Raw genomic sequence first — 25,094 nt, 5'->3', positions numbered from 1 at the left:
ATCTAAAATAAGTGTTCTTTTCAGATTTCAAGAATGAATTAATTATTTTTTTCTATATTGCCTTTGAAGTAAATAATATTGAAGTATATGTTAGGAGTATTTATGTGAAGATATAGCAAAGGTTAATATGATTAATTTTATTACTAATTAATATTAAAAAGTGAATTTTTTAATATGTGTGTAAAAAGTAAAAAAATCCCTTATTTTGGACGGAGAAAGTAATAGCCAATGCTTTTTCACCGATATGCATTTGTTACAAAAGATGACATTTTAATTTCCATTTTGTTTATTCCAATGTGGTCCTTAATTTGGACAATTTAGGAAAACAAGGATAGGCCGAAAAACACATTCACAGATTGTGGAGCAACAGGCATAGGAGGGAAGTTTCCATGAAACCAGTTTTGACCATTGCTCTCTCACTCCTCTCTTGTTTATATTGAGTTTCTTCAAACGTTAAATTCCTATTCACATCCTCTTCTTCATCCACAAAATCTCCCCATTTCATTTCTTAAAATCCTCCTTTCAAGAACCTTAGGGTTTATTGCCCCCTTTTACCTGAAAGTTTGAAAACCCAATTGGGTTTTTGGAGATCTGAGATTTTGAAGTTTTTCAGATTCCAAGGAACCCCACTTGCCGCTTTTCTTGATTCTCTGTAAATCACTTAGCAAAGTTGGATCTTGATTGCTGTTTGACTAGTGCCTAGTGGCAATCTTGAGACTCTTTTGGGTGGAGATCAGCACAGTAAAAATTGGAGCTTTATCTGTGAAAGTTGAGAATTTTTTTGCTGATTTGGTGGGGAAAGGCAAAATTTTGAGACCCTTTTAGGTGAAGATAAGCTTGGTCAAGTTTGGAGCTTACCTGTGAGAATTGAAGCTTTTTGTTGTATTTGTTTGATGAAAAAGTTATCATCTTGAGACCTTTTTGGCTGGAACTTTTGAAGATCTTGGATTTTGAAGAATTTGTTGTATTAGTTTGGTGGGAAAGTTAGGATCTTGAGACCCCTTTGGCTGAAATTTTTGAAGAAGTTGGGTTTTAAAAATCCGTCTCATGGGTAATTGTTGTGCAGCACCAAAAACTTCAGATACAGAGGGGAAGAAAAGGGGAAAAAATAAGCCAAATCCATTTTCTGTTGATTATGCCCATGGGAATGGTGGATACAAGTCTTACGTGTTAGACAATCCGACTGGAGCTGATATTGAGGCAACATATGAACTAGGTCGTGAGCTTGGCAGAGGTGAATTTGGGGTTACATATTTGTGTACTGACAAAGCAAATGGAGAAGTGTATGCTTGTAAATCAATATCCAAGAAGAAACTCAGGACTCGAGTGGATATCGAGGATGTAAGGAGAGAAGTTGAGATCATGAAGCATTTGCCTAAGCATCCTAATATTGTTACTTTAAAGGATACTTATGAGGATAATGATGCAGTCCATATAGTTATGGAGTTGTGTGAGGGTGGTGAACTGTTTGATCGGATCGTTGCAAGGGGGCATTATACTGAGAGGGCAGCAGCTGCTGTGACTCGCACAATTGTTGAAGTGATTCAGGTGAAGATTTGTTTTTTCTTGTTTTTAAGATAACCTGTGTTTTATTTAGTGGTATACTCTTCATAGTGTTGTTTAGATTGAACTTTCTATTAGCAATGTAGAATGTGAGAATTGTCTCAACGGTTTAATGATTTGCCATGCTTGCTTAATATGATTTTAGGGTGCTAGTGATATAGTAATGTATTTAATCATGTTGAGGAATGAGAAAACTAGTGTCATGCTAAGTAGATCAGCTTTCTATAAAAGGAACTATCTCTTGGCAATTAGGATTTGTAAAATTTAAAAAGGAGTGAGATAGCTTGAGCCTTTCTCATTTTCTCATTAATTGCCATTTCCGAGTCAGTTCATGGTGTAAGTTGTCCCACTGGGAAAATGACTTTTTGGTGGAGTAATTGGCATATGGTTTATTTGCACCATTTGTCCCATAGATCTTGTGTCTATTCAGTAAACAAAGATCAACTATCCGACACCTGTAGAATGAAATAGATTAACTGCTTGACAAGATGCAAATTTACCATTTCTTTTTGTCATTCTTCTCATCATTTCTGGTTAGTTATTCAATATTGAATAACCTTTTTTTTTTTGGGTTACAGATGTGCCATAAGCATGGGGTCATGCATCGTGACCTCAAACCTGAAAACTTCTTGTTTGAAAACAAGAAAGAGACAGCACCATTGAAGGCAATTGACTTTGGTCTCTCAGTATTCTTTAAGCCTGGTAAATTTCCTAATATTTATATCTTGCTGCATTTGAATAATTGAACATTATGCTCATTGTTAGCTGTCGTGTTGGTTTTACAGGTGAGAGATTTAATGAAATTGTGGGAAGTCCATATTACATGGCTCCCGAGGTGCTGAAGAGAGACTATGGTCCAGAAGTAGATGTATGGAGTGCTGGAGTAATTCTCTACATCTTGCTGTGCGGTGTTCCGCCTTTCTGGGCAGGTTAGTGTCCTTACTCTTGAAGGGTAAATTATTGGTGATTCACATTATGAAATAGTTTGCATGTTGCTGTTCTACTGCTGGTCAGATCCGACAAATTCTCCACCCAGAGGGCAGCCTGCATCCCACCCCACTCTCCATATTTCAGTATTAGGATCATTAACTCTCTTTGTTTCTGGGGATGGAAGACACTACAGGGGACTTACTACTCCTTGACAATTCTATGGGAAAATTTTGAAACAGAATGCCTGAAGCTTGTTACATCTTAGAAAGAAGAGTGCAATTTTACTGTCAATTCTAGAGCACGAGGGTACTTCTTCACCAGACTATTTGGCGATGCAAACTCTTTATTCCATATTCTCTTGTTGCTTATTTGTCGAGGGAAAGTAATTCTTCCACATCTGTCTCGTCTCTGACGAGCAGAAGAATTCTTAAAATGAGATTCTTGGAGTAAAAAGGGACAACTTTTAGTGATGTAGATTATATGGAGTATTATTTTTGTGTATTGCAGTTCTTTTTCTTTTTGAATTTTTGGGCCAGGACACATGATATTTACCCTTTGAAAATGACTTGCTGAAATGTATCTTGACTTTCCATCAGTACCGATCCTTCCCTATAAATTGATACTTTAAACTTCCAAAATAGCTTGCTCTTATCTTATAGTATTCATAAATAAACATTGCTGGTCAATAAATTTCTCATTGGAGTTTCTTTTGCTATATTAATTGTGTGATCCGAATGTCTGTTTCCAAGCCAACTGTGATTGACTAATAAATTATACTAGCTCCTTTAGTTTATACTCCACGATAACTGCTGAAAGGAAGAAGGTTATTAAAAGTGATGCGGTTATAGTATTTTATCTAACTACTGTTAACTTACACCATTTCTTTTTGCATCATTGCAGAAACTGAACAAGGTGTTGCTCAAGCGATCATTCGTTCTGTTGTGAATTTCAAAAGGGATCCTTGGCCTAAGGTCTCTGACAATGCAAAAGACCTTGTGAAGAAGATGCTTAACCCTGACCCTAGCAAGAGACTTACTGCTCAAGAAGTTCTAGGTAAACCACTGGCTAAATTAATTCAAGTGATTTACTTCTTATGCCAAGCGAAAATTCATCACTCCTCATAGTGTAACTTTCTTTGGTCTCCGACTGCTTACAGATCATCCGTGGATACAAAATGCAAAGAAGGCTCCAAATGTTTCTTTGGGTGAAACAGTGAAAGCAAGGCTCAAGCAATTTTCTATGATGAACAAGCTAAAGAAAAGAGCTTTAAGGGTGCGATTCCAACTCTGTAAAATGAGCAAGAGATTGATGTTTCTTCTTTTCTTTCTTTCTTTCTTTCTTTCTTTCTTTTTTTCGTTCTTTCTTTACTATGAATGTTTTTCTCATAGAAGCTGCTATACTTGGGTTGAACATTCTTCAATAATTGCCTTTCTACCTCACAGGTGATTGCTGAGCATTTGACAGTGGACGAAGTGGCTGGAATAAAGGAGGGATTCCAATTGATGGATATAGGTAACAAAGGGAAGATTGATGTTAACGAGTTGAGAGTTGGGTTGCAGAAACTTGGCCATCAAATTCCTGAAAGTGATGTACATATTCTTATGGATGTTGTAAGTGTTAAAATTCTATTCGGCTTGTTTACCTGTTTTATTACCTAGTTGAATCCTTGAACCATCTAAAAACACTAAAATAGACAAAAATAAATCAATATTCTGTTGCTGCTGTTAGGTTTCCTGCACCCAATCAAAGTACGTAATATAATGTTACTTGGGAGAAACACAGGAAACTAATCAGTGATATATTCACAGGGTGACGTTGATAAAGATGGATATTTGGACTATGGGGAATTTGTTGCCATTTCAGTCCACCTAAGAAAGATGGCAAATGATGAGCACCTGAAAAAGGCGTTTGAATTTTTTGATAAGAACCAAAGTGGCTATATAGAGATTGAGGAGTTGAGGGGGGCCTTAGCTGACGAGATTGAAACCAACAGCGAAGAAGTTATCAATGCTATTATGCACGATGTGGACACAGACAAGGTCAGTGATATATTCATGTCATAAAACTCATCTGGCCTCTTTCCTTGTATGTTTTGTTTACTTGTGGATGACGCCGTGTTGATTCTATGGACCTGGGATTGGGAAAAAGAAAATGGTGTCGTCTGTTTTATGTGCTTACATTTCATTCTCATGCAGGACGGACGGATAAGTTACGATGAATTCTCTACAATGATGAAGACTGGCACAGATTGGAGGAAGGCGTCAAGACAGTATTCACGAGAACGATACAATAGTCTCAGCTTGAAATTAATGAAGGATGGTTCCTTACAAATGAACAATGAGACTAGATAACTTAAGGCAGAGTATGACATCTCGAAGAACAGAACTCGCCTTTTGGCTTTCTAAATTTTTATGTTCTTTCCTGTTCAATTATCATTTTGCCATTTTTTGTTGTATGTATGATTTCTCCTCTGGGGGAATTATGTTGTTCTTTTCGTTTGTTTTTTATATCGACGATTTGAAGAAATATGGTGAAGGATAGAAAGGTGGCTATTTTGTTATTGTATATAGGTTGGCATGTATCATTGTATTTAGTTATGTAGACTAATTATTTAAGGATCAACATTTGAACTCGTTCCTTTTTTTTTTTTTTTGTCATGGGGTTGGATATGACAGCCAGTATGTTTGTAACATAATGTTTGAGGTAATATTAGTCCCACAGAGCACAAGTGACCATGAATGAGGTGTTACATTTCCATACATTACTAGCAAATAAAAAGTAATAATTCTTCATCAAATCTTGTTTAGTACATTATACATTAATCAAACCTACCTATATTTTTAAAAACCAAGCAGCAGAGTACATAGAGTGAATTAAAAATAGAGACTACTGACAGTTGCTTCCTATTTTATGTGCATCAGCTAATGACTTGATTCAAGGAGCCTGTCTACTGAGTGGGCATCCAACCTAAGTCTGCTGCAATAACATCGTCATCATCAGAACCCAATAATTCCTCCATTCTGAAGCACTCGTCGCTGCTTATAACTAAGGATGGCTCAGCATAATAATCTGATGATGTTAACATATCAGTAAAAGTGATAGGTGCCCTCTCTTCAATGTTATGCACTTGCTCTATTGACCACTGATCAGACGCAAATCCAGCATTAATATTTTCTTCATTAACCATAGCACTACAACTTCCTTGAGCCATTGGACACATGATGTTCTGCTCATCAATGCAGATAGGCAACTGGGGTTCTGCAGTATTAGATTTTTCTGCTAGCAAACTACCGAGGTACTCGTACACTTTCATATCCACATGATCAATATTGTTCATTATCTCAACCAATGTTGATGGAACAGTAGCCCTATCATCGCATTCAATATTACTATGGTATTGTTGCAACTGAAAGCCATTATTATCAGGCAAGTAGTGTCACACCTCCTTTTTCACCTACACCCCCGTAAAGGAGTGTATAAGGGAGTTTTTCCAATTAAAGGACAATCGAAACGGGATTTATGGTTAAAAGATTCAGAGTCGCCACTTGGGAGATTTATGGTGTCCCAAGTCACCGATTGAATCCCGAATCGAGGAAAAGATTGACTCTGCTTTACAGTCTGCGAACACAGAAATCTGGGTAAGTAATTCTGTTAACCCGGGAGAAGGTGTTAGGCATTCCCGAGTTCCGTGGTTCTAGCACGGTCGCTCAACTGTTATAATTAGCCTATTAACTGATTTTAATACATGTTTTAACCTATGGTTCAATTTTAAACTTTATAACCGCTTTAATTATTTTTAAGGAAAATTGCAACATTGTTAAAACACGTCTTGGACCACGTTGCATATGCACCCGCAGTCTTCAATATATTTTGACATTGTTGAGATTTGGATTTGATCACATAAATGCGCAGCCGAATTTAGAAAGATAATATTATTAAATGACGCGCCTAAAGCAGCTACGCGTTTGCAACTTTGTGAGGGCCATGAAATTTTGCTAAATGGCGCGCCTCGAATTCTAAGGATTTTTTTTAAAAAAAAAATTCTTATTTTTAATCACGAGGGCCATAAACTATTGGTGTTATTTAATATGGCACACCTCAACTTAGGTAAAAGAATTATTTAAACAAACACAATTTGGAATTATTGTTCGCACAACCACTAGAATTACTAAGGGCTTTTTTAAAAAAAACGTACAATTGGGCTCGAAATGCGGGCCCAAACGCTATAAGGCATGCCACTCCCATTCACAAGTGAACTTGTAATACAAGCACAAAAGAATCCAGTTCATACGAATAAAGAAATGACAACTGAGTTTTATGGCAATATGTAAAACCTTTGAAAGAGGAAAGCAATATGTTTGAACTTATGGAGTTTAAACCTTCATGCATTTTTGCGCTAGGCCTACTGTGGAAAATCCAGCAGTAGCAAATAACGAGCTATTGAGCTCGAGAAGCAGGCCCAAGTAGCAAATGGTAATGCAATTCCCATTTGCAAATAACTTCAAAGTCCAAAGCCCGAAAGGGACCTGAACCTTGCAAAAGCTAAAGGCCTGAGGAGCAGGGATTGGGATCGAATCCATACCAAAGCAGAACTAACATTTGTACTCAAAAAAATAACAAATAAGCTCAATGGACTTTCAAGCAGTACACAGTAGCTTAATACACAAGGAAAACTTCAAATGCTGTTGGCTTACATTACTCCCAAAAAAGCAACACATTCTTGAATTCAATTGTATTGGTAGCCAAACTATCAAAGTGTTCATGCTTAAATTTAATTCTAGGCTAACTCACAAACAAACATATAAATTTAATCTCAACTAATCCTTTCTCAATACCAACAGTAACAGAACCCAGGAGATTAACATGTCATTCACTTGAATCCCAAAAATCACACCTAAACTCTTCACAGAATCAAATCGACAAACAACATTGATTCATTTTACAACATTTCAATAACATGAGAAAAGCTAAAATAACATACATAGCATTGGATTTACTATATAATACTAAAGAAATGGAAGAAACAGAAGAAATAAAACTCAATATCAACTTGTATTCAATCAGGTTTCCCTTCGAAGTACATATTCACATTCACTTGTCATCCATGGTCTGAGAAGTACCTGGAATTCGAAGAGAAAATCAGAGAGAATGAAGGATCAACAGCTACAGAGCAGCAATCAACAACAATTTTTAACCAGTTTCAAGCCCAGAAAGTGAATAAAACAGCCCAGAAAAAACAGTTTCAAACCAAGTAATGAACCAGAAAACTTGAACCACACTTTATTTTAATTCATTTCAACTATCAGCTACCCAGAAATTGTTTCAGCACTAGGAGGAACTTCAAAAAATCACCAACAGAGCTCAATGAAATAGTGTTTGTTCTAGAATTTTCAGCTGTTTAGGATTTTCAGAATTTCTTAGCTCTCCAAAATCTAAAAAAAAATCCCTCTGGAACCCCGAGTAACTATGCCTTTATAGGCAAGTTACTGGGCAGCCTTAAGGGTTCAATTTTTTTTTCATTTTAGTCCTTTTCCTATTTTTCTTTTTGTTGCTTAGCCCTTCATTTACTGACTTGTTGGTCAAGTAAGTATATCATGCAGCTTCTGGGAAGCTTCCTAGGCAGTTACCAACAAATTCCCTACCCCTATTTCCCCAAATTACCCCTTTAGAGCCCTGTTTTTGCTGCAGCATACCACATGGGTCAAGTTGACCCAAGGCTCAAACCACGACGAACGGGCTTTCTTTAAAAATGGGTCAGAAATGACCCCAAGGCCGAAAACCAATCAGAAATCCATTTGGTATTTCATGAGAAGCAGAAGAAACCAATTAAATGATTTCAAAATCAAAATCTAAACTAAATGACCGACTTCCTTTTAAACTAAATAATGAGTTAGAAATAACAACATCTGATTAAGCTAATTATACGACTAGAAAAATCAGAAAACTTAAATGTCATAAATAACAAATAAGCACGGCGAGTGAATAATCTAAACAAAAATCAGAAAACAACATTCAAAAATTTGAAAGAAAAAACTGAGAAAGCAAACAGAACAAAATACGAGCATGGACCAATCGAGAAAGGAAAACCTAGGTTCAAACCTTGACCAATTTCCAGTCTATTTAGAGAGAAGTAGAAGAAGAGAAGAGGAATAGGAGGTGAAATAACAAAAGTGGACAGAAAAATAAAGAAAACTTACCAACTAAATTTGAAACCAACACTGGATATCTCGGTTTAACACAACCAGTGTTAATCACTTGTTCTTTGCCAAGAACAAACGACCAACACTGCTTTATGTCAAAATAACCCTTGAAAACTCGAAAATTCGGGAGCCTAAGGTCATGCATGCCACAGATTCAAGAAATTCTGATTTTGGGCTTCTAAAACTTCAAACTCCGATTCAAGATTCGACGAAAGATAGGGTGATTCGAGGGAAAACACATAGGGATTTGGAGTGAGGGAGCCCTGGAGGTTCTCCGGTGTTAGTTTGGGGTTGAACAGAGGTGGCGCCGCCACCGGAGAGAATAAGGGCGGCGCTAGGGTTTCGATCTTTGATCTGAAATTCGAGAAGTTCTGGAAGGATTTGAAAGGAGTTGTTTGGAGATTTGGGATGTGGAGGTGGAGAAGATTGTGGGGTGTTATTTTCAGGGTGGTTGGTAGTGGCGCCACCATTGGATGCTATGGTGGATTCATAGACGGCGTCTCTAGGATTAGGGCTCTAGGTTGAGAAAGACGAAGAGGTGGAGGGATTCTGAGGGGGGTAGGGTCTGTTTCGGACATATATATACTAACAGGAAACCAGTTCCTGTCCGTTGGATTGGGAACTATCAATGGCTCAGATCAAGCTTGACGAAACGACGTCGTTTTGGCTTTAAGGTGGAGCAGACCGGGTTAGGGGACGGGTCTGGGCTGGGTTTACATGGGTTTGGGAAGAAAAAATGATTTGGACTGGGGAATTTAATTAGTTTGGCCTAAAAATTTGACCCTTTTCCATTCTTTCCTTCTCTTTTTTTTTCAATTCATTTTTCCTTTACATTTCTTTTTTTTTTCAAAAATTAAAATTAAAAACTTAAATTAAATCCTAAAACTAAATTAATCTATCAAAAATACTAACTAATTCTTAATAATAACTAACACGACCAATTAAAACTAAATTTAAAAAAAAACTACGTGAAAATCAAAAATTAAAATTAAAGGGTGCAAAATGACTATTTTTGTGATTTTCCTTTTTATAAAACAACTTAATTCCTAAATAATTCTTAAAATGAAAAATTAACTCCTAAATGCACCTGCAACACATTTTTTATATTTTTCACTAATTAAAATGCACAAACCAAAACGCAAAAAATTAACAGAAAATGCCACAAAAACCCACAAAATTGCAAACAATGGAAAAATTATTTTTTGTTTTGAATTTGTGGGAGTAATTCATATATAGGGCAAAAATCACGTGCTCACAAGTAGTACGTGAATTGATTTGAAGTTGTCGAAGAACTTCCAACATATTCAACATGACTTTGAACTGAAGGTGCGATCTCTTCAATATTCTGCGCTTGTACATCCACTAATTGCAACTGATCAAACGCATTATTATGTTCGGATGATGCGAATTGATTGGAAGGACACAAATCGTGAAAACCTATCCCTTGATCCTCTGAAGAACTTGTAACATAGTCAAGCTCATGTTCTTGAGTTGTCGAAAGCATGGTATTCATAACATCAACAACGTTGTTTCCACTGTCCGCTATTTCCATATGATCTCCTAATTCCTTATGATCATTAGCATGTACAGATTTACGCTTAATGCAGCACAAAACATAGTCCTCATGCTGAATTATATTTCGTTGTCTTAACACCTTTAGTATGCTGTCATTAAGACTATACTCTTTCATATTCCAAACAATATTTTTAATTTCTTGATCGACACTTTTCTCCGTGCGGCTGTCTTTTTCAAGATATCGAAAACTTTTCTTGAACCCAACCAACTTTGACCCTTTAAAAACTGGTTTGTGTTTGTCAAGTCCTTTCCAACAGCCTCCTCCGATCAGCCCTCGACTGAACCTTGAACCACCCGCTTTTGTTCTCTTCAACTTAGTAAAGAAATAGTTTACCTTTGTATCATCTCCCAGAAAATTGTTTTCGAATATATCCGATGGCTTCTTTTTTCCGTAAAGATTCTCAACTCGAATATGATCAAACGAGAAACTCTTGCACGAAACGAATTTGAGTAGATAGCGAATAAGCTCTTCATCAGTGGGTCGAAACCTGAATCCCAGTACTGGATATGGACCATAATTATGGCTGCTGATAGTCATGTTTTTTGTTTTCAGTGGAAGAAATTAGCCTGAAAACAAAAAGGAAATACTTTCAAGAACGCTCTTCAAGAATGGTACTGAACAAAGGGACTGCTGAAGGTTTAATGTAATGTAATAAAGTTGTTGCCTATTGGTACTACTTATATAGGTAGGGTTGAGCCCTACGCGGGAAGCAACAGAAAGCCGACGTTAGGAAGAATTAGGAAATTTTTAATTCCACAGTTCTAGACATTTGTAATAAACACCCCTATAATATTTCTTATTTGTAAATGTAATGTTCCTTATATTTCAAAATTATATACTAAAATCACCTATATAATGAAAACGCAAATACTGAAAAACTTTTACGTTTATTTCTCTTTTATAAGCTTCATAGAATTTAATATGTATGAATTTTTAATTTATTTCGTTTTGAATGTGTGACTTCAGTTTATCTAATCTACTTGATTACACATATTACACCCCTTATATTTCAAATTTAAATACTTAAGCCCCCTTCCCTAATGAAAATATTAATATAAGTTAATGTTTGAGTATATGATTTTGTTGTACAAGCTAGGATTAAGTGGCCGATTTTGAAATATATTCCCATAGTTGGTTATGTTATAGGGGTATTCAATGTGATACTCTAATTATTTTAACTGTGAATTGTTTTCTTTGATTTGTAAACAACAGACAATTAAAATAAAAACTATCTTTAAATTGCGAGATATGAGCCTCCGAAGTCAGACCTATGCAATAGAGATTTCCTTCTTTGCGCACGCGAGGATCTCTTTGCGAACGCGTAGAACAAAGTCCCTGGAGCCAAATCCTTTTCTGCGAACACGAGAGGATCCTCGTGATCGCGAAGAACAACACCAGACACCAGCATCAGCTATTGCAAAACAGCCCGAAATGATCTGAAACCACCCCGAAATACACTCGAGGCCCCTGGGGCCCCGTCCAATCACACAAACCAGTCCCATAACATAACACGAACCTGCTCGAGGTCTCAAATCACATCAAACAACATCAAAATCATGAATCGCACCCCAATTCAAGCTTAATGAACTTTAAAACTTCAAACTTCTACATTCGATGTCGAAACCTATCAAATCACGTCCGACTAACCTCAAATTTTGCACACAAGTCATATTTGACATTACGGACCTACTCCAACTTTCGGAATTGGAATCCGACCACGATATCAAAAAGTCCACTTCCGGTCAAACTTCTCAAAAACCTTCAAATTTCTAACTTTTGCCAGATGACCCCAAAATGACCTACGGATCTCTGAATCCACTTCCGAATGCGCTCCCAATACCAGAATCACCATACGGAGCTATTCCCAGACTCGAAATCCCAAACGGATATCGATAACATTGAAATGCACTGCAACCCAAATTTATGAAATTCTTCCAAAATGCCAACTTCCACAATAGGCGCCGAAACCCTCACGGGTCATCCAAAATCTGATCCGAACATACGTCCAAGTCCAAAATTATCATACGAACCTATTGTAATCTTCAAATTCCGATTCCGAGATTGTTTACTAAAAAATCAAACCTTAGTCAATTGTTTCAACTTAAAGCTTCCGAAATGAGAATTTTCTTTCCAAATCAACTCCAAACTTCCCGAAATTCAATTTCGGCCATGTGTGCAAGTCATAATGACTGAAGTGAAGCTACTCATAGTCTCAAACTGCCGGACGACGCGCTAGAGCTCAAAACGACCGGTCGGGTCGTTACATTCTCTCCCACTTAAACATACGTTTGTCTTCGAACGTGCTGAGAACTGCGCTGGAGTAGTCTAAAATTACTGTTTAACACCTCGTGCACCTACCCGTGCTACCACAATTCAGTCGAGCACATTAGCTCGATCAAATCTGAAGATATCCTCTTTCATTTAGGCAAATAAGCCTTAGAGCCTAGTTCCAACATTCGAAATTCTCTGCCAAGCCTGCTTTCAACATGTGAATGTCGTATCAATCACCACACGTTGTACTAGAACATGATTGAATACCCTTGATGAATTCACACCATGCACCACATCATTCACAAGACCATAATAACACTCTTTGATCATAATAACCTATATTTTCTGAATCTGATGCTCACAATGCACCCCATGACATATATAAGTCCTTTTCCAACTCTCGCAATGCTGCCACGACGGAAGAGATGTGTAGAAATTTATAACCAACTACCGAGTCAACAATCGTTGAGTCTATACTCCTGACAAGAACCATTACCTCATTATGGACTAAATAATGGTACTTGATCTTTGACATACTTCATATAAATCCGATCGCAATCGGACGTTTAGTGGCGACAAGAGTCGCTACTAAATCATGCAAAGTCGCTACTATACACTTTTAGTGGCGACTTTCTGGTCGCTCCATGTATTACCATTACCAAATGTTTTTTGTGACGACAACTGAAAGTTCGCCACAACAAGTGCAGTAAATACCCACCCACAAAATAGGCTTGAGGTAGGTCGCCAGTGATGAACGACTTTTAGTAGCGTTGGCAGTCGCCGCAAAAGGAATTATACTTTAAGTGGCAGCTCTTGTCACTACAATAACATTTGGTTTAGTAGCAATATTGGTCGCCACAAATAGTAATTATTTTGTAGCAAAGTTTGGTCTCCCCTGAAACCTATTTTTTCCAACAGAATTTAATTTTTTAAAAATAATTAAGCAGCAACAATATTTTTAATAATATTACACAAGTGTATTAAAGCAACTCATTAATGTAAGAAGAGATATATCTCTTATCAAACAAAAAGATCAACAAACTTTTTATTAAAATTCAGAACATATAGGAATTGTCCATACACATGAAATGCCCCGGAAAAAAAAACAAGTCAGAGAAAAAAAGAGAGAACAACAACTAGTGAGCCAGTGTATCAAAAGAGACGAATGTTATAAGAACTGATCTATCACGTCATTTTCATCGTACTCGAAGAAACACATTTACTAAAGAGAACTCCCTTGCAACCCAAGAGGACTGAACTAGGATTTACATTGAATCCGAATCAGTATAAAATTCCGGTGTCTTTGATTCCTGCACTTACTTTCTGTGTGTTATATTCTGCCATTATAGCTGTTAGGTTATTGCATCTAGTCGACTAATTGAAAAGCCAGTCAACTAATAGAGATTAAGATTAAATATATAATTCACCCCCTACTTTCATAAAGTAGACTTATTGACTTGGTATGATGTTGATGCACTATTGAGTTGATTACTTAGAAGGAGATTTTGTGCTTTAATTGCTTGAGTACAAGCAATAGTTTAAATTTTGGGGTTTGGTATTTTACCAACTTATCTCGTCTTTAATCTTAGATTTTTGCTATGTTTGATTGATAAAATAGTGTGTTTAATGTCGTTTACTTCCACTTTATAAGTTTTATGTGATTTAAAAATAATTGGGAAGAAACCAAATGAAATAAGTCAAAAAGGAGCTAAAATGAAAATAAAAACAATGATTTACCCTTCGAGATTGCGAAGGAGGATCGCGAACACGATAGTCAGCTGATCAACGAACCTTTCGCGAGCGCGAAGGACGAATCGCGAACGCGATGATCAGAAAATCTCTTCTTCGCGAACGCGAGGCCTTGACCTCGAACACGAAGAAGAACTAGGCAGAAAAACTGGGCAGATTTGAAAATTTATATTTTTTTTTCCAAACCATTTAATACTCGACACAACTCATTTGGAAGAGATCTTTGGCATTCTTTGACTAGAGAATACAAGTCTTGGAGCTAGGGTTCTTGCACACACTTGGGACTTGAAGATTTGAATCTTTAGTTGAGATTTTCTTACCCATTTTACTCATTTTTTCGTTTTCTTGCTTTGTATTTAATATCTAAGTGTGTAATATTTATTTCAACACTTAAATGTTGTTTATGAGAATATTCATTATTAAAGTGTGGATTAAATCGCTTGTTGTACTTTTGTATTGAATGATTTTCATTAAATATTTTATGAGTTATTGTTTCTTTAATTATTCTTGTTCTTTAATGTTTCCAAATGGATTAGCTAACCCTAAGACTCACCCATTAACTTCGAATTAATCTTGGAAAAGATAATTTGTGGTTGGGAAAGATTAATTAACAAGAACTTGAGGCGTTAACCCTCATTTTATAGATTCTACCTAGGGATAGGATTGAACTACTTGTAGCTACATTTAGTGCACTTAATCTCTTAATTCTTTTAGGGATAATTCAATTAGGAAGGCTTGTTAGTCTTCGAAAGAAGCTAATAAAGTATTAATATCCGAGTCTAATTAATTTAAACTCGCTCATATTTGTAAAATCGTTAAATACATTGGATCGTTACTTGAGTGTAATTCCCCGTGTATCCATGCTTGTAGCCATTGATCATTTTACTTGCTTTCTAGGTTAGTTTATATTTTTGCATTTAGACATAATATTTTTTCAAAACCCTTTTAAATGTTTGGCTAACCATAATAAGCGATAGTTCTCTTACATTGTCTAATAGCCTACATGTTGTTCTGTGGGATTCGACCCCGACTTATAGTTGGGTATATTATATTGCATATGACCATTTCCGCTTACTTTTTAGTAGTGGATTGGATGTCATAAAAAATTCACACATAATTTAGTTACTTAAACGGGACAAATTATTATTATTTTTGTTTAATAATTTTGATGTTATAGTGAATAAAATTTAGCGGTCGTGTGTCATATTAACCTAATTTTTGGTGACTGTAGTTCAGGAATGTCAAAAAAAGGGCTAGCTCATTTACAGTGTCACAAACAGAACTATCTACTTCATAATGTAGTTTTTAACACAAGTTATGTACAGATAATAAAGCTTGAAGCAGCTTCCAAATGGAGCATATGCACACACAAGGCATGCTTCTTTAGCACATTTACATAATCAAGTAAAATTTAACAATTCACTTGACATATCAAATAGTAATAAAGATTAAGCCTTTGATTTGGCTATACATAATGTATATACTTAAGCAGTTGGATAAGAGGCATCCATGGCAATCCCACATAGCCCTTCTTTAGCATCAATGTCACGTTCCATCCTTATATATCCATTTTCACCCCAACTACTACCCCAAGAGTTCTTAATCAACCAATATTTAGTACCATCTTCAGCTTTTCCATATCCGACTGCTGTAACACCATGATCTAACTCCGTCCCACACGTTCCTGTAAAAACTCCACTCGTGTAGAATTGGAAGGAAAAGTCACTGGCGTCAATTGACACTGAAATTGGCTGATTTGCCACAGCATTGAGGAGTGCTTTCTCATTGTATTTGGGTACTTTTTCGTAGCCTTTGATATCTGCTACATGGGAAGATTCCTTTTTGGTGTTGCATTTTTCGTCAGCAGCTTTGTATGGGTAAGTTGTTTCAGTTGTTAAGCCTTTGTTTTTCACTATGAATTCGAATGCATCTTCCATGTAACCGCCTTCACATCCTTGATCTTCACTATTTCTGTCACAGTCCATCAATTCTTGTTCTGATAGCGAGATCAACTTTCCTGTCGAGAGTTTGGTAATCCCCTCTGTTGCCGCTATTGCAGAAAATGCCCAACAGCTCCCTGTTTGTTTGTAATAGAAAAAATGTTAGAGGACCACAAATTAACGATATTAATGTGAACTGATAGTGTCGAGTCACCTAAAAGATAATTACATGTACTTCTCAATAATAAGTGGAACTAGTAATCTGAAAAATAAAGGTAAGCAACTTGATATAACATGTTAGATTATATTGTCAGTGTATATAAATTAGATCTTTCATCGTTATAAAAATGTAAGGTTAGACCACTTACCACATTGTCCTTGATCCTTAATTGGTGTGACTGCACCCTTTATTCTCCAATCCATAGTTGTTGGAATTGCTGTCACATTTTCATATCTGAATGAGGTAATTTTTGGTTCACAAAATGGAATCTTCAGGCCATTTCGAGCTGCTCTAAATTCCTCATTAGTTAAATCTGCAAATGCATTGATTCCCAACTTATAAGGCTGGTTTGCTGCATCATTAAAAGCTTCAATTCGCTCTGCATTTTTCTTGAATATCTTGAAATGACTATCTTTTTCAGCATTGTTTTTATATACACGTCCATATTGAATCATCCATTGCTCATATTTTAGCATCAGGGGTTCATCAACAAGTGTTCTTGCTGTAGTTTTAGAAGCCCATATTCCAAGAATTGCAAAAAGAAGAATTAGGAACTTCATATTAAAGAAATTATTTATAAAGAAGTTAATTGTAAGCTGTAGGTAGTGGTGTATATGTTCCTTTGGAGATACTGGTATATATATATATATTCTTGAATTTGTATTTGCTTCTAGCTGAATGAATGATCTTCCATCAGATGTATTGGTATGAAAATAGCAGTAGTTTTTCTCAGTTTGCCGAGCCAAATATTGTGATTTGGACTAGCTAGTTCTTTGCCGTGGATGCTTGTTTGTTTAGTAATTTTACTCCAACAGTAAAAGATTCATAATTTGTTCTGCTTAATCGCTTCGACTCTTGTTTTATGTGTTTATCTCTTGGGTAGATGAAGATCTAATATATTATTTTTTTTATAGCTACGCATAGGTTAGAAGGATGTTTTGTCTCGAACTCAACCACTAAGCCACTCTTCTTTTTATTTACTATATATCTGTTGCATAGAAACATAAGGAAAAGAATATGTATGATTGAGGAAGCCGGCACACAAAAACCTTTTGTTGTATAATAAAGATTGTAATAAATAAAGATACTGACGCTAAGTTGAGCAGAGATCCAAAAAGTTTTAATAGAAAAAAGCCAAAACATAAGCAATTACTCATATTAGCCCAGCAGATGATGTTTGTACCCATGGGAAACAGAAACAAACTGAAGAAACATTAAACTATGATAATGACTAGAAAAATGGCAAATGTAGCAGCAGAACAAAGACATGAGGTGATGAGATGAATCTGAGTCAAGACTTGACAATATAATTTTGGCGTCTGATGGGGTTCATAACCACGGGAGGACCAGCAGTACGAGGCCACGCCTGGAATTTTTTGTCCGTCTCTTTCCACCATTCATCGGTAGCAAAGGTCTTTGGAGCAGTACCTGTTTTCAATTAAATGACACAAAATAACTATAGTGTATGTCTCAATCCCAAGCGATCCATGTTGATCCATTTAAGTCAGTCTTGGATCATGCTCTAGCTCTAGAAATTCTTCACATTTAATTAAAGGGCTAAACAGATAGAGGAATAGAAACTTGCCTCCAAACAACTTATGGTCAGAAGTAGCAGTGTCACAAACGTATGCAAATGCAAAGGATGCAACCACAGAACCAACTATGTACTTCAGTGCCATTATATTGTCAAACACCAACAACTGCAACATAACCAAAAAACCAATAAGACTCCAAATGCATTGATCCCCTTTACTAGAAAGTTACCCGGCGTAAATAAGGTAAAATTATTATTTTTATACATATATACAATTTGAATACCCTTAACATTTTTGGACTTTTTAAAAATCCCCTTATCAGAATCTTGGCTCCGCCATTGGGGACAATAGTATAGATCCTTTGTATATCTATTTTGCACAATTTATTACAACCAAAAATGAACTTTCTTTCGATTTTAAGCAGCTTTAGCAAATTAAACACAATACTAATAAGATCTCATGAAGAAACTAGCCATAGGCCCATAACTAACGTTGTGAAAAGCAGTGGTAGATGGAGTTTTTGTGCAATGAGCTTAACAGAACTCAGTATTTTTTGGTATTATAGATACGTATGTGAAAAACTACTAAAATTTTGACAATTATTAAGTATAATTCCAAAAATATAATGAGTTTCAATGCGAATAATCTTAAAAGATTAAATTTAAATCACCCTTGCTGAAAAGAGGCAAATAACTTGCATGCCAACTACTCATATGTGACACGCCCGTGCGCGCACACACAGCAAATCATCCTGTTCTACCGTTTCCATGCATGTATAGTAGTAACAAACAGATAACAGAAGGAGGGGGTAAGGGGCAACTTACTGCGATGAAGTGATTAATCGGAATAGAGGAAAAGTCCCAACAATAATGATCTTCTTCTTTGTAAAAAACAAAAGCTAAGGAGAAACTTTTGAAAAGTAGTTGCCTGGTGGAAACGTTCAACGTCGTTAAGCTTTTTTCTGCGCTATTTTCGCCATATGGCGGAAGATATACCTTATTTTTATGTCACCTTTTAACCTATACCTTATTTTTAAAAACTATTGATTTCGTAACCAACTAACAAAAAATCCGTAATAATATGACCATTATATCCCTTCCAAAACATATAAAAGTTGCATCAAGCATACCCAGATTCAAATTCTAGATCTCATCCGTATCTCCTCCATCAGTCCGTCTCTCCTGAAATCGCCTCTCGCAACCAGATTCAAATTCCAAATTCAAATTCAAATACATTGTAAGTATTCAAATTCATCTCCAGAATTCAAAATAGTTTTTGAATTATATGTTTTCTGATTGATTGATTGAAGTTATTTGACGAACTTCACTGATATGCTGAATTTGCATTCTAAATCTGTTTGACGATGAATTCTAACATTCTAATCCGACAAATATGCTAAAAAATTATATTAAAACATTATATGATTGTTTTAATATTTAAAACACCTATGCACAAAAAACTTCGGCATAGGTGCTGAAGTTTTTTTGTTATTATTTAAAAGCTGAAGTTTTCCTATTACACTGGGTAAAAAAAACATCAATTAAAATTTCATATTGCACAAAAAACTTCGGCACAGGTGCTGAAATTTTTTAGTTAATCTGTAAAAACTTCGGCTAATGGAGCTGAAGTTTTTCTCCTGCACTATGTATTTTATTATCATTTTTTGGAAAAACTTCATAAAAAAAAATCAATTAAAATTTCATAATGCACAAAAAACTTTGGCATAAGTGCTGAAATTTTTTAGTTAATATTTAAAAACTTCAGCAAGAAGAGCTGAACTTTTCCTCCTACACTGTCTATTTTATTATTATTTTTTGAAAAAAACTTCATACCAAAAAATGCTTAATATTCAGATTAGTTTTTGTTAATTCCTGCTGAAGTTATTTAGTACGTTTCTAAAATCTTCAGCACTTAAGACCTGAAGTTGTTGTCCCTGCATTCATGAATCCTTGTCATACAGCTTTTTCAAAAAAACTTCAGCTGATATGCTGAAGTTATTAAGCTTATTTCTAAAAACTTCTGCAAAGCTAAAATTTTCTGTGCAACATTCATTAATTATGTCATACATCTTTTTCCAAAAAATTTCAGCAGAAGATGCCTAAGTGATTTAGTTCATTTGTAAAATCTTCAGCATAAACAACCTAAAAATTCTTCTGTTCACTTTCTTAATACTTGCCACTAAAAATGAATCTGCAGGATGAGTTCGATTTGCATTGTTATAACTTTCAATGGGAGTTAGACCCCTGATTTCAAATACTTGGATCATGATACAAAACTTGTTCTACTTAATAAGCACATATCATTCAATACTTTCCTGAAGAAAATTAGTGAAGTTGCAAATATTGATTCAACCAGATATGCACTAAAAGTATGGTTTGATATCAAACTAAATACAAGCAAAGGAATGCTTGTAACTTCAGATGAAGAACTCAGTACCTGTATATATTTGCTTACAACTGATTCACCCTACAAGAATTGCCATTTCATCATCGAAAAAATACAACCTTCAGAATCTGCAACATTCAAACAATCTCTTGCATATGCGATAGATTCAGAACCTTTTGAACATGAAGTAGGACAACCAATAATGGAAGTAGACAACGAGCTACAACTTTCTAACATTACAGCTGCTTCAGAATATATAATGCTGCAACAATTACCCCCTCCTCCAATAAATTCAAACCAGTTTGTCAATGACCAAGAAGAAGAAGGACAACTAATAATGCAAATTGATAACCAACACACAATCCAATAAACCTTTTTGTTACCTTCTGCAATGATAAGCAACAATGAAGATGAAGTAAACATGGAGAATATACCTATAACATCAGATAGAATTGAAGAAATTCCTGAAAGTTCTTGTGCTTCTAAGAAATCAAGAAAAAGGGTGAGGAGACAGCTGAAAGAATCTCCACCATGTAAAATACTTAAGCACAATGCGTTGCCTGAGAAAGTAAGAGTTGGATCAATTTTTGAGAACAAACAAAACATGACTAAATTTTTCTGCAGCTTGAAGATAAACCAGAAAGTTGAATTCACTGCTGTTAGATCATGTTCAAAGAGATACGAGCTGAAATGCATCGTGGACAAATGTGGTCGGAATGTATGTGCTACCAAAATAAAAAATTCCACACTATTCAGGGTGATAAAATATCATAACATCCATGAATGCTCGGTTGATGCAAGAAAATTAGATCAGAAGCATACTACATCAAATTTTATAAGTGAACAAATTATAGAACATGTTCGAGATAAAAAGATAGAGGTTACACCAGCTTTTGTAGAAAATGAAATGAAAAAAAAATTTGGAATTGACATTGGTTATCACAAGGCATGACGTGCTATTCAAAAAGTTGTTGCTTGCATAAGGGGGTCACCTGAAGAGAATTACCATATTCTTCCTTCATATATATACATGATGGTGTGCAAAAACCCAGGAACGTACACAAGCATAAAAAGAGATGCGCATAATAGGTAACCATCAGCCTGAAGTTTCAAATGTTCCTATTTGAAAAACTTCACACCTTATGATTTGTTTTTTTGTGTTTCACTGTACAGATTTGCTTACATGTTCTTTGCTCCTACGACATCAGTAGCTAGTTGGTCCTACTGTAGACCCGTTATTGCAGTAGATGCAACATTTTTAAAGTCCAAATATCGTGGTGTTCTATTTGTTGCTGTATCAAAGGATGCAAACAATCAAATATTTCCTCTATGTTTTGGTGTAGCAGAATCAGAAAACAATGAGGCATACATTTGGTTCTTCAGGGAAATGAGAAAAGCAATTCAAGTCCATCGTGAATTGGTTTTCTTGTCAGATAGAAACCAATCGATTGCAAATGGAATTAGAAAAGTTTTTCCTGAAGCTCACCATGGTATCTGCCTCTATCACTTTGAGAAAAATTTAAAGCAAAGACATGCAAAAGCCACAGTAATAAATCTTTTTCAAAGTGTTGCAAGGTCATACAAACGTGAAGATTTTAATTAGTTAATGTCCCAACTCAAAAGTATTGATAAGAAAACATACAATTACATAATGGAAGAGCCTCCAGAGAGATGGGCTCGATCGTGGTTCCCACGGCAACGTTATGATATGCTAACAACAAACATGGTAGAATCAATGAATTCCGTTTTACTAAAAAGGAGAGAAATGCCTATTTTAAGAATGTTAGATTTCATCCAAAAAAAGTTAGGAGAGTGGTTTTACGAACGAAGAAAAAAGGCAAATGAAATTTTTCATAGAGTATCAATATGGGCAGAAGAAGAGATGACTAAGAAGATGGACTTGGCTTGTAAAATATTTGTGAGTATGTTTATTAACTTCAGCTTTTTATATCTGTTGTAGTGATTTACTGCTTACATTTAAATAATTTCATACTTTTTCTTTTTGAAGCAACAATACACTAATATAGTTTGTTTTAATTTTTTATTCCTTGTTAGGTGTTCAACCTTGATTCAATGTTGTTCAGAATAAATAATGAAGGAATCGAATTCATTGTGGACTTAAAGAAGAGAACTTGTGACTGCCTGAAATTCCAACTCGATGAATTGCCCTGTCCACATGCAATTGCTGCTATTAATAAGAGATATCTGTAGAAATCTGATTACTGCTCAAATTGGTATTCAAAGGAAACATGGTTGAAAACATATGAAGGACATGTGAATACCGTGGGAGATAAAAAATCATGGGATATACCACAAAATGTACAATCTGAGATCACAAAATCTCCCGATGTAGAGATTTTACAAGGAAGAAGACAAAAAAGAGGCATATACCTGTGACTGAATCAGTACCATTCAAGTCTACCAAATGCAGTCGATGTAAACAAGTTGGGCATAACAGAACATCTTGCTTGTCTTCTCCAGCACCTCATCCATATTCAAAGAAACACACTGAAAAATACTCCAACCTTCAATAGTCCTTTGTCTGAATTTAGACTTTTATTATTGTATGACATATTTGAAATGTGATTTTTTTAATAGGAATAAAAAAATAAGAAGCTCTTGGACTATTTTATATACTGCTAAAGTACAAATCACTTATTTTTATTGCGCAGACTTACAGGTTTAGTTGCATTTTAAAAAAGTACGCAATGACTTCTGCGAGAAAAAACTTTAGGTTATGTGAAATACATATCCTTAACACAAACACACACACACATACACACACTCTCACACACATACACATACGCATATAACACACAAAAGAAAGGCATGTACAAACAAAATCTTCAGCATCTCTAAGCTGAAGTTATAGAAAATGAACTTAATAACTTCAGCATATTCATTAATGAATATGCTAAAGTAAACAAAAAAGCACATCATAAAAACATAAAAAAGAATTACAAAAACTAAACATAAAAACCAACTAAGAAATATAAAGCAAATACCAACAAATAACAAGGATAGTGCAATAGAAAGGTAAGAAGAAAAAGGATGAGAATTACATTGATACAAAAAGAGATGAGAACAACATACAAAGTACAAACAAAAACATCAGCTCTCAGGGCTGAAGTTATACAAAATGAACTTAAAAACTTCAGCTCTATGGGCTGAAGTAAACAAAAAAATACAACATTAAGACATAAAAAAAGGATTACAAACACTAACAATCACCACCACCACCACCACCATCATCATCACAGTACTCCTCAATTTCTCTAAATATCTCTTCATCATCAGTATCGGAGATAACTATAGGGTAGTCGGGCAAAAGACCACTGACTCCAAGGAGTCAATCTTCAACTTGTCGAATTCATCACGCAGCTGACTTTGTTCGACGATTACTCTGTCCATAAGAGAAAGAAGAGTCTTCAGGTTGTTTTGCAGCTTGGAATAGTCGTTCCATCTGGGAAACTGAAAACTATCAAACTGCTGCATAACCTTGTCGAACGAGGTTGAATAATCTCCACAACTACGTTCCAGGTTAAGCCTGTTCTGGAATGATTCATTGGCAAAGAACTGTGGCCTGATTCTCTCCCAATCAATCTTTATTTGATCCCACAAAAGCATAAGATTAGCCATCGATTTGTTATTGTACCACTCACACTTCAAAGTCTCCCACTTCTACATGATTTCATCAAAATTAGGCTTCCTACTTCCGCTTCCATCAGACATTCTTTCTTTAACAAAAGTTGAAAGACTAAGGATGAATATAAATTTAAAGAAATATGATAGAAGTCTATGAATGACTATGAAATTTTCAAGTGAAGTGATTGTTAATATAGACAAAGAGTTCACCTAATCCATTTAATATCTATAAATGTAAAAGTAACTTTTCAGGTGTTTTTACTGTTTTACGTTCAGAGAAATTGAATGAAACAAGATAAGTAGGTGGTAAAACAAGTATGTGGTAAATGCAAAAAGAAATGTAACTTCAGCCCTAATAAGCACACAGTTTTTCTATAGTAAAAAAATAACTTCAGCCTGAAAAATAACTTTTTGGATCATTTACTATATGGTCAAACAAATTTAAATGAAAGATGAAGTAGGTGACAAAATACAAAAAGTAGATAGTAAATGCAAAAAAGATAAGTATCAACTTAAAAAAATACCAAAACATGCTGAAGTTTTTGTCATAAGCTTTTTCAAAAACTTCAGCCCAATGTGCTGAAGTAATTTAGTTCATTTATAAAACTTCAGCACATAATAAGCTGAAGTTTTTCATCGTGCATTCAATATTTTTGTTGTAAATGCTTTTTCAACAACTTCAGCTCAATGTGCTGAAGTTAGTTAGTTCATTTCTGAAAACTTCAGCACTTGATGAGCTGAAGTTTTTATCCTGGACTCGATATTTTTTGTTGTAAAGCTTTTTGAAATAACTTACGCAGAAAAAACTTAAGTTTTTGTCCTATATTTGACACTTTTGTTATGACTTTTAACCAAAACTTCAGCTTAAAAAGCAGAAGTTATTTACTTCATACTTAAGTTTAGCATATTTGAATCAATCCAAGTATACTAAAAAACTAATTAATGCGAATAGAACAAAAATTTAAAAGACATCACACAAATCACACAAAATAATGTATATTCACACAATCCAATTTTGTTTTCACTTACATCCTTGAAAAAAAAAAGAAAAAATTAGTTTTTTGTTTATAAGTTATTCTC

The 25,094-nt window shown here is 35.1% G+C and overlaps 4 protein-coding genes across 5 annotated transcripts; 1 reads left to right on the top strand and 3 right to left on the bottom strand.

Annotated features, from left to right (window-relative positions):
* Positions 1–347: 347 nt before the first annotated feature.
* On the top strand, positions 348–5,125 carry LOC104218586 (calcium-dependent protein kinase 32-like). The gene is made up of 8 exons (XM_009769116.2): positions 348–1,548; positions 2,142–2,265; positions 2,349–2,492; positions 3,394–3,546; positions 3,650–3,765; positions 3,936–4,103; positions 4,302–4,532; positions 4,689–5,125. Exons 1-8 carry the CDS (start codon positions 1,048–1,050, stop codon positions 4,842–4,844), a joined length of 1,593 nt encoding a protein of 530 aa, XP_009767418.1. The 5' UTR covers positions 348–1,047; the 3' UTR covers positions 4,845–5,125.
* Positions 5,126–9,945: 4,820 nt separating this feature from the next.
* On the bottom strand, positions 9,946–10,806 carry LOC104218590 (NAC domain-containing protein 78-like). Its single transcript, XM_009769120.1, has one exon. The coding sequence runs from the start codon at positions 10,804–10,806 to the stop codon at positions 9,946–9,948; it is 861 nt and encodes a 286-aa protein (XP_009767422.1).
* A 4,967-nt stretch (positions 10,807–15,773) lies between these two features.
* Positions 15,774–17,009, bottom strand: LOC104218589 (senescence-specific cysteine protease SAG39-like). The gene is made up of 2 exons (XM_009769119.1): positions 16,598–17,009; positions 15,774–16,366 (listed from the first exon to the last, which is right to left on the bottom strand). The coding sequence occupies exons 1-2, from the start codon at positions 17,007–17,009 to the stop codon at positions 15,774–15,776; spliced, it is 1,005 nt and encodes a 334-aa protein (XP_009767421.1).
* Positions 17,010–17,576: 567 nt separating this feature from the next.
* LOC104218585 (uncharacterized) lies at positions 17,577–18,912 on the bottom strand. 2 transcript variants are annotated; one of them, XM_009769114.2, is made up of 3 exons: positions 18,809–18,912; positions 18,035–18,149; positions 17,577–17,877 (listed from the first exon to the last, which is right to left on the bottom strand). In XM_009769114.2, the coding sequence occupies exons 2-3, from the start codon at positions 18,126–18,128 to the stop codon at positions 17,741–17,743; spliced, it is 231 nt and encodes a 76-aa protein (XP_009767416.1). In that variant the 5' UTR covers positions 18,129–18,149; positions 18,809–18,912; the 3' UTR covers positions 17,577–17,740. The 2 variants fall into 2 exon arrangements, with proteins under 2 accessions (XP_009767416.1, XP_009767415.1); XM_009769113.2 differs by lacking the exon at positions 18,809–18,912 and adding an exon at positions 18,655–18,766.
* Between the last annotated feature and the right edge of the window lie 6,182 nt (positions 18,913–25,094).

Source organism: Nicotiana sylvestris, chromosome 12 (genome assembly GCF_000393655.2).
Source record: "Nicotiana sylvestris chromosome 12, ASM39365v2, whole genome shotgun sequence".
In the NCBI taxonomy this organism is placed as follows: Eukaryota; Viridiplantae; Streptophyta; class Magnoliopsida; order Solanales; family Solanaceae; genus Nicotiana; species Nicotiana sylvestris.
Note: the sequence above shows the minus strand (reverse complement) of the source record. Positions and strands in the feature narration are given on the sequence as shown.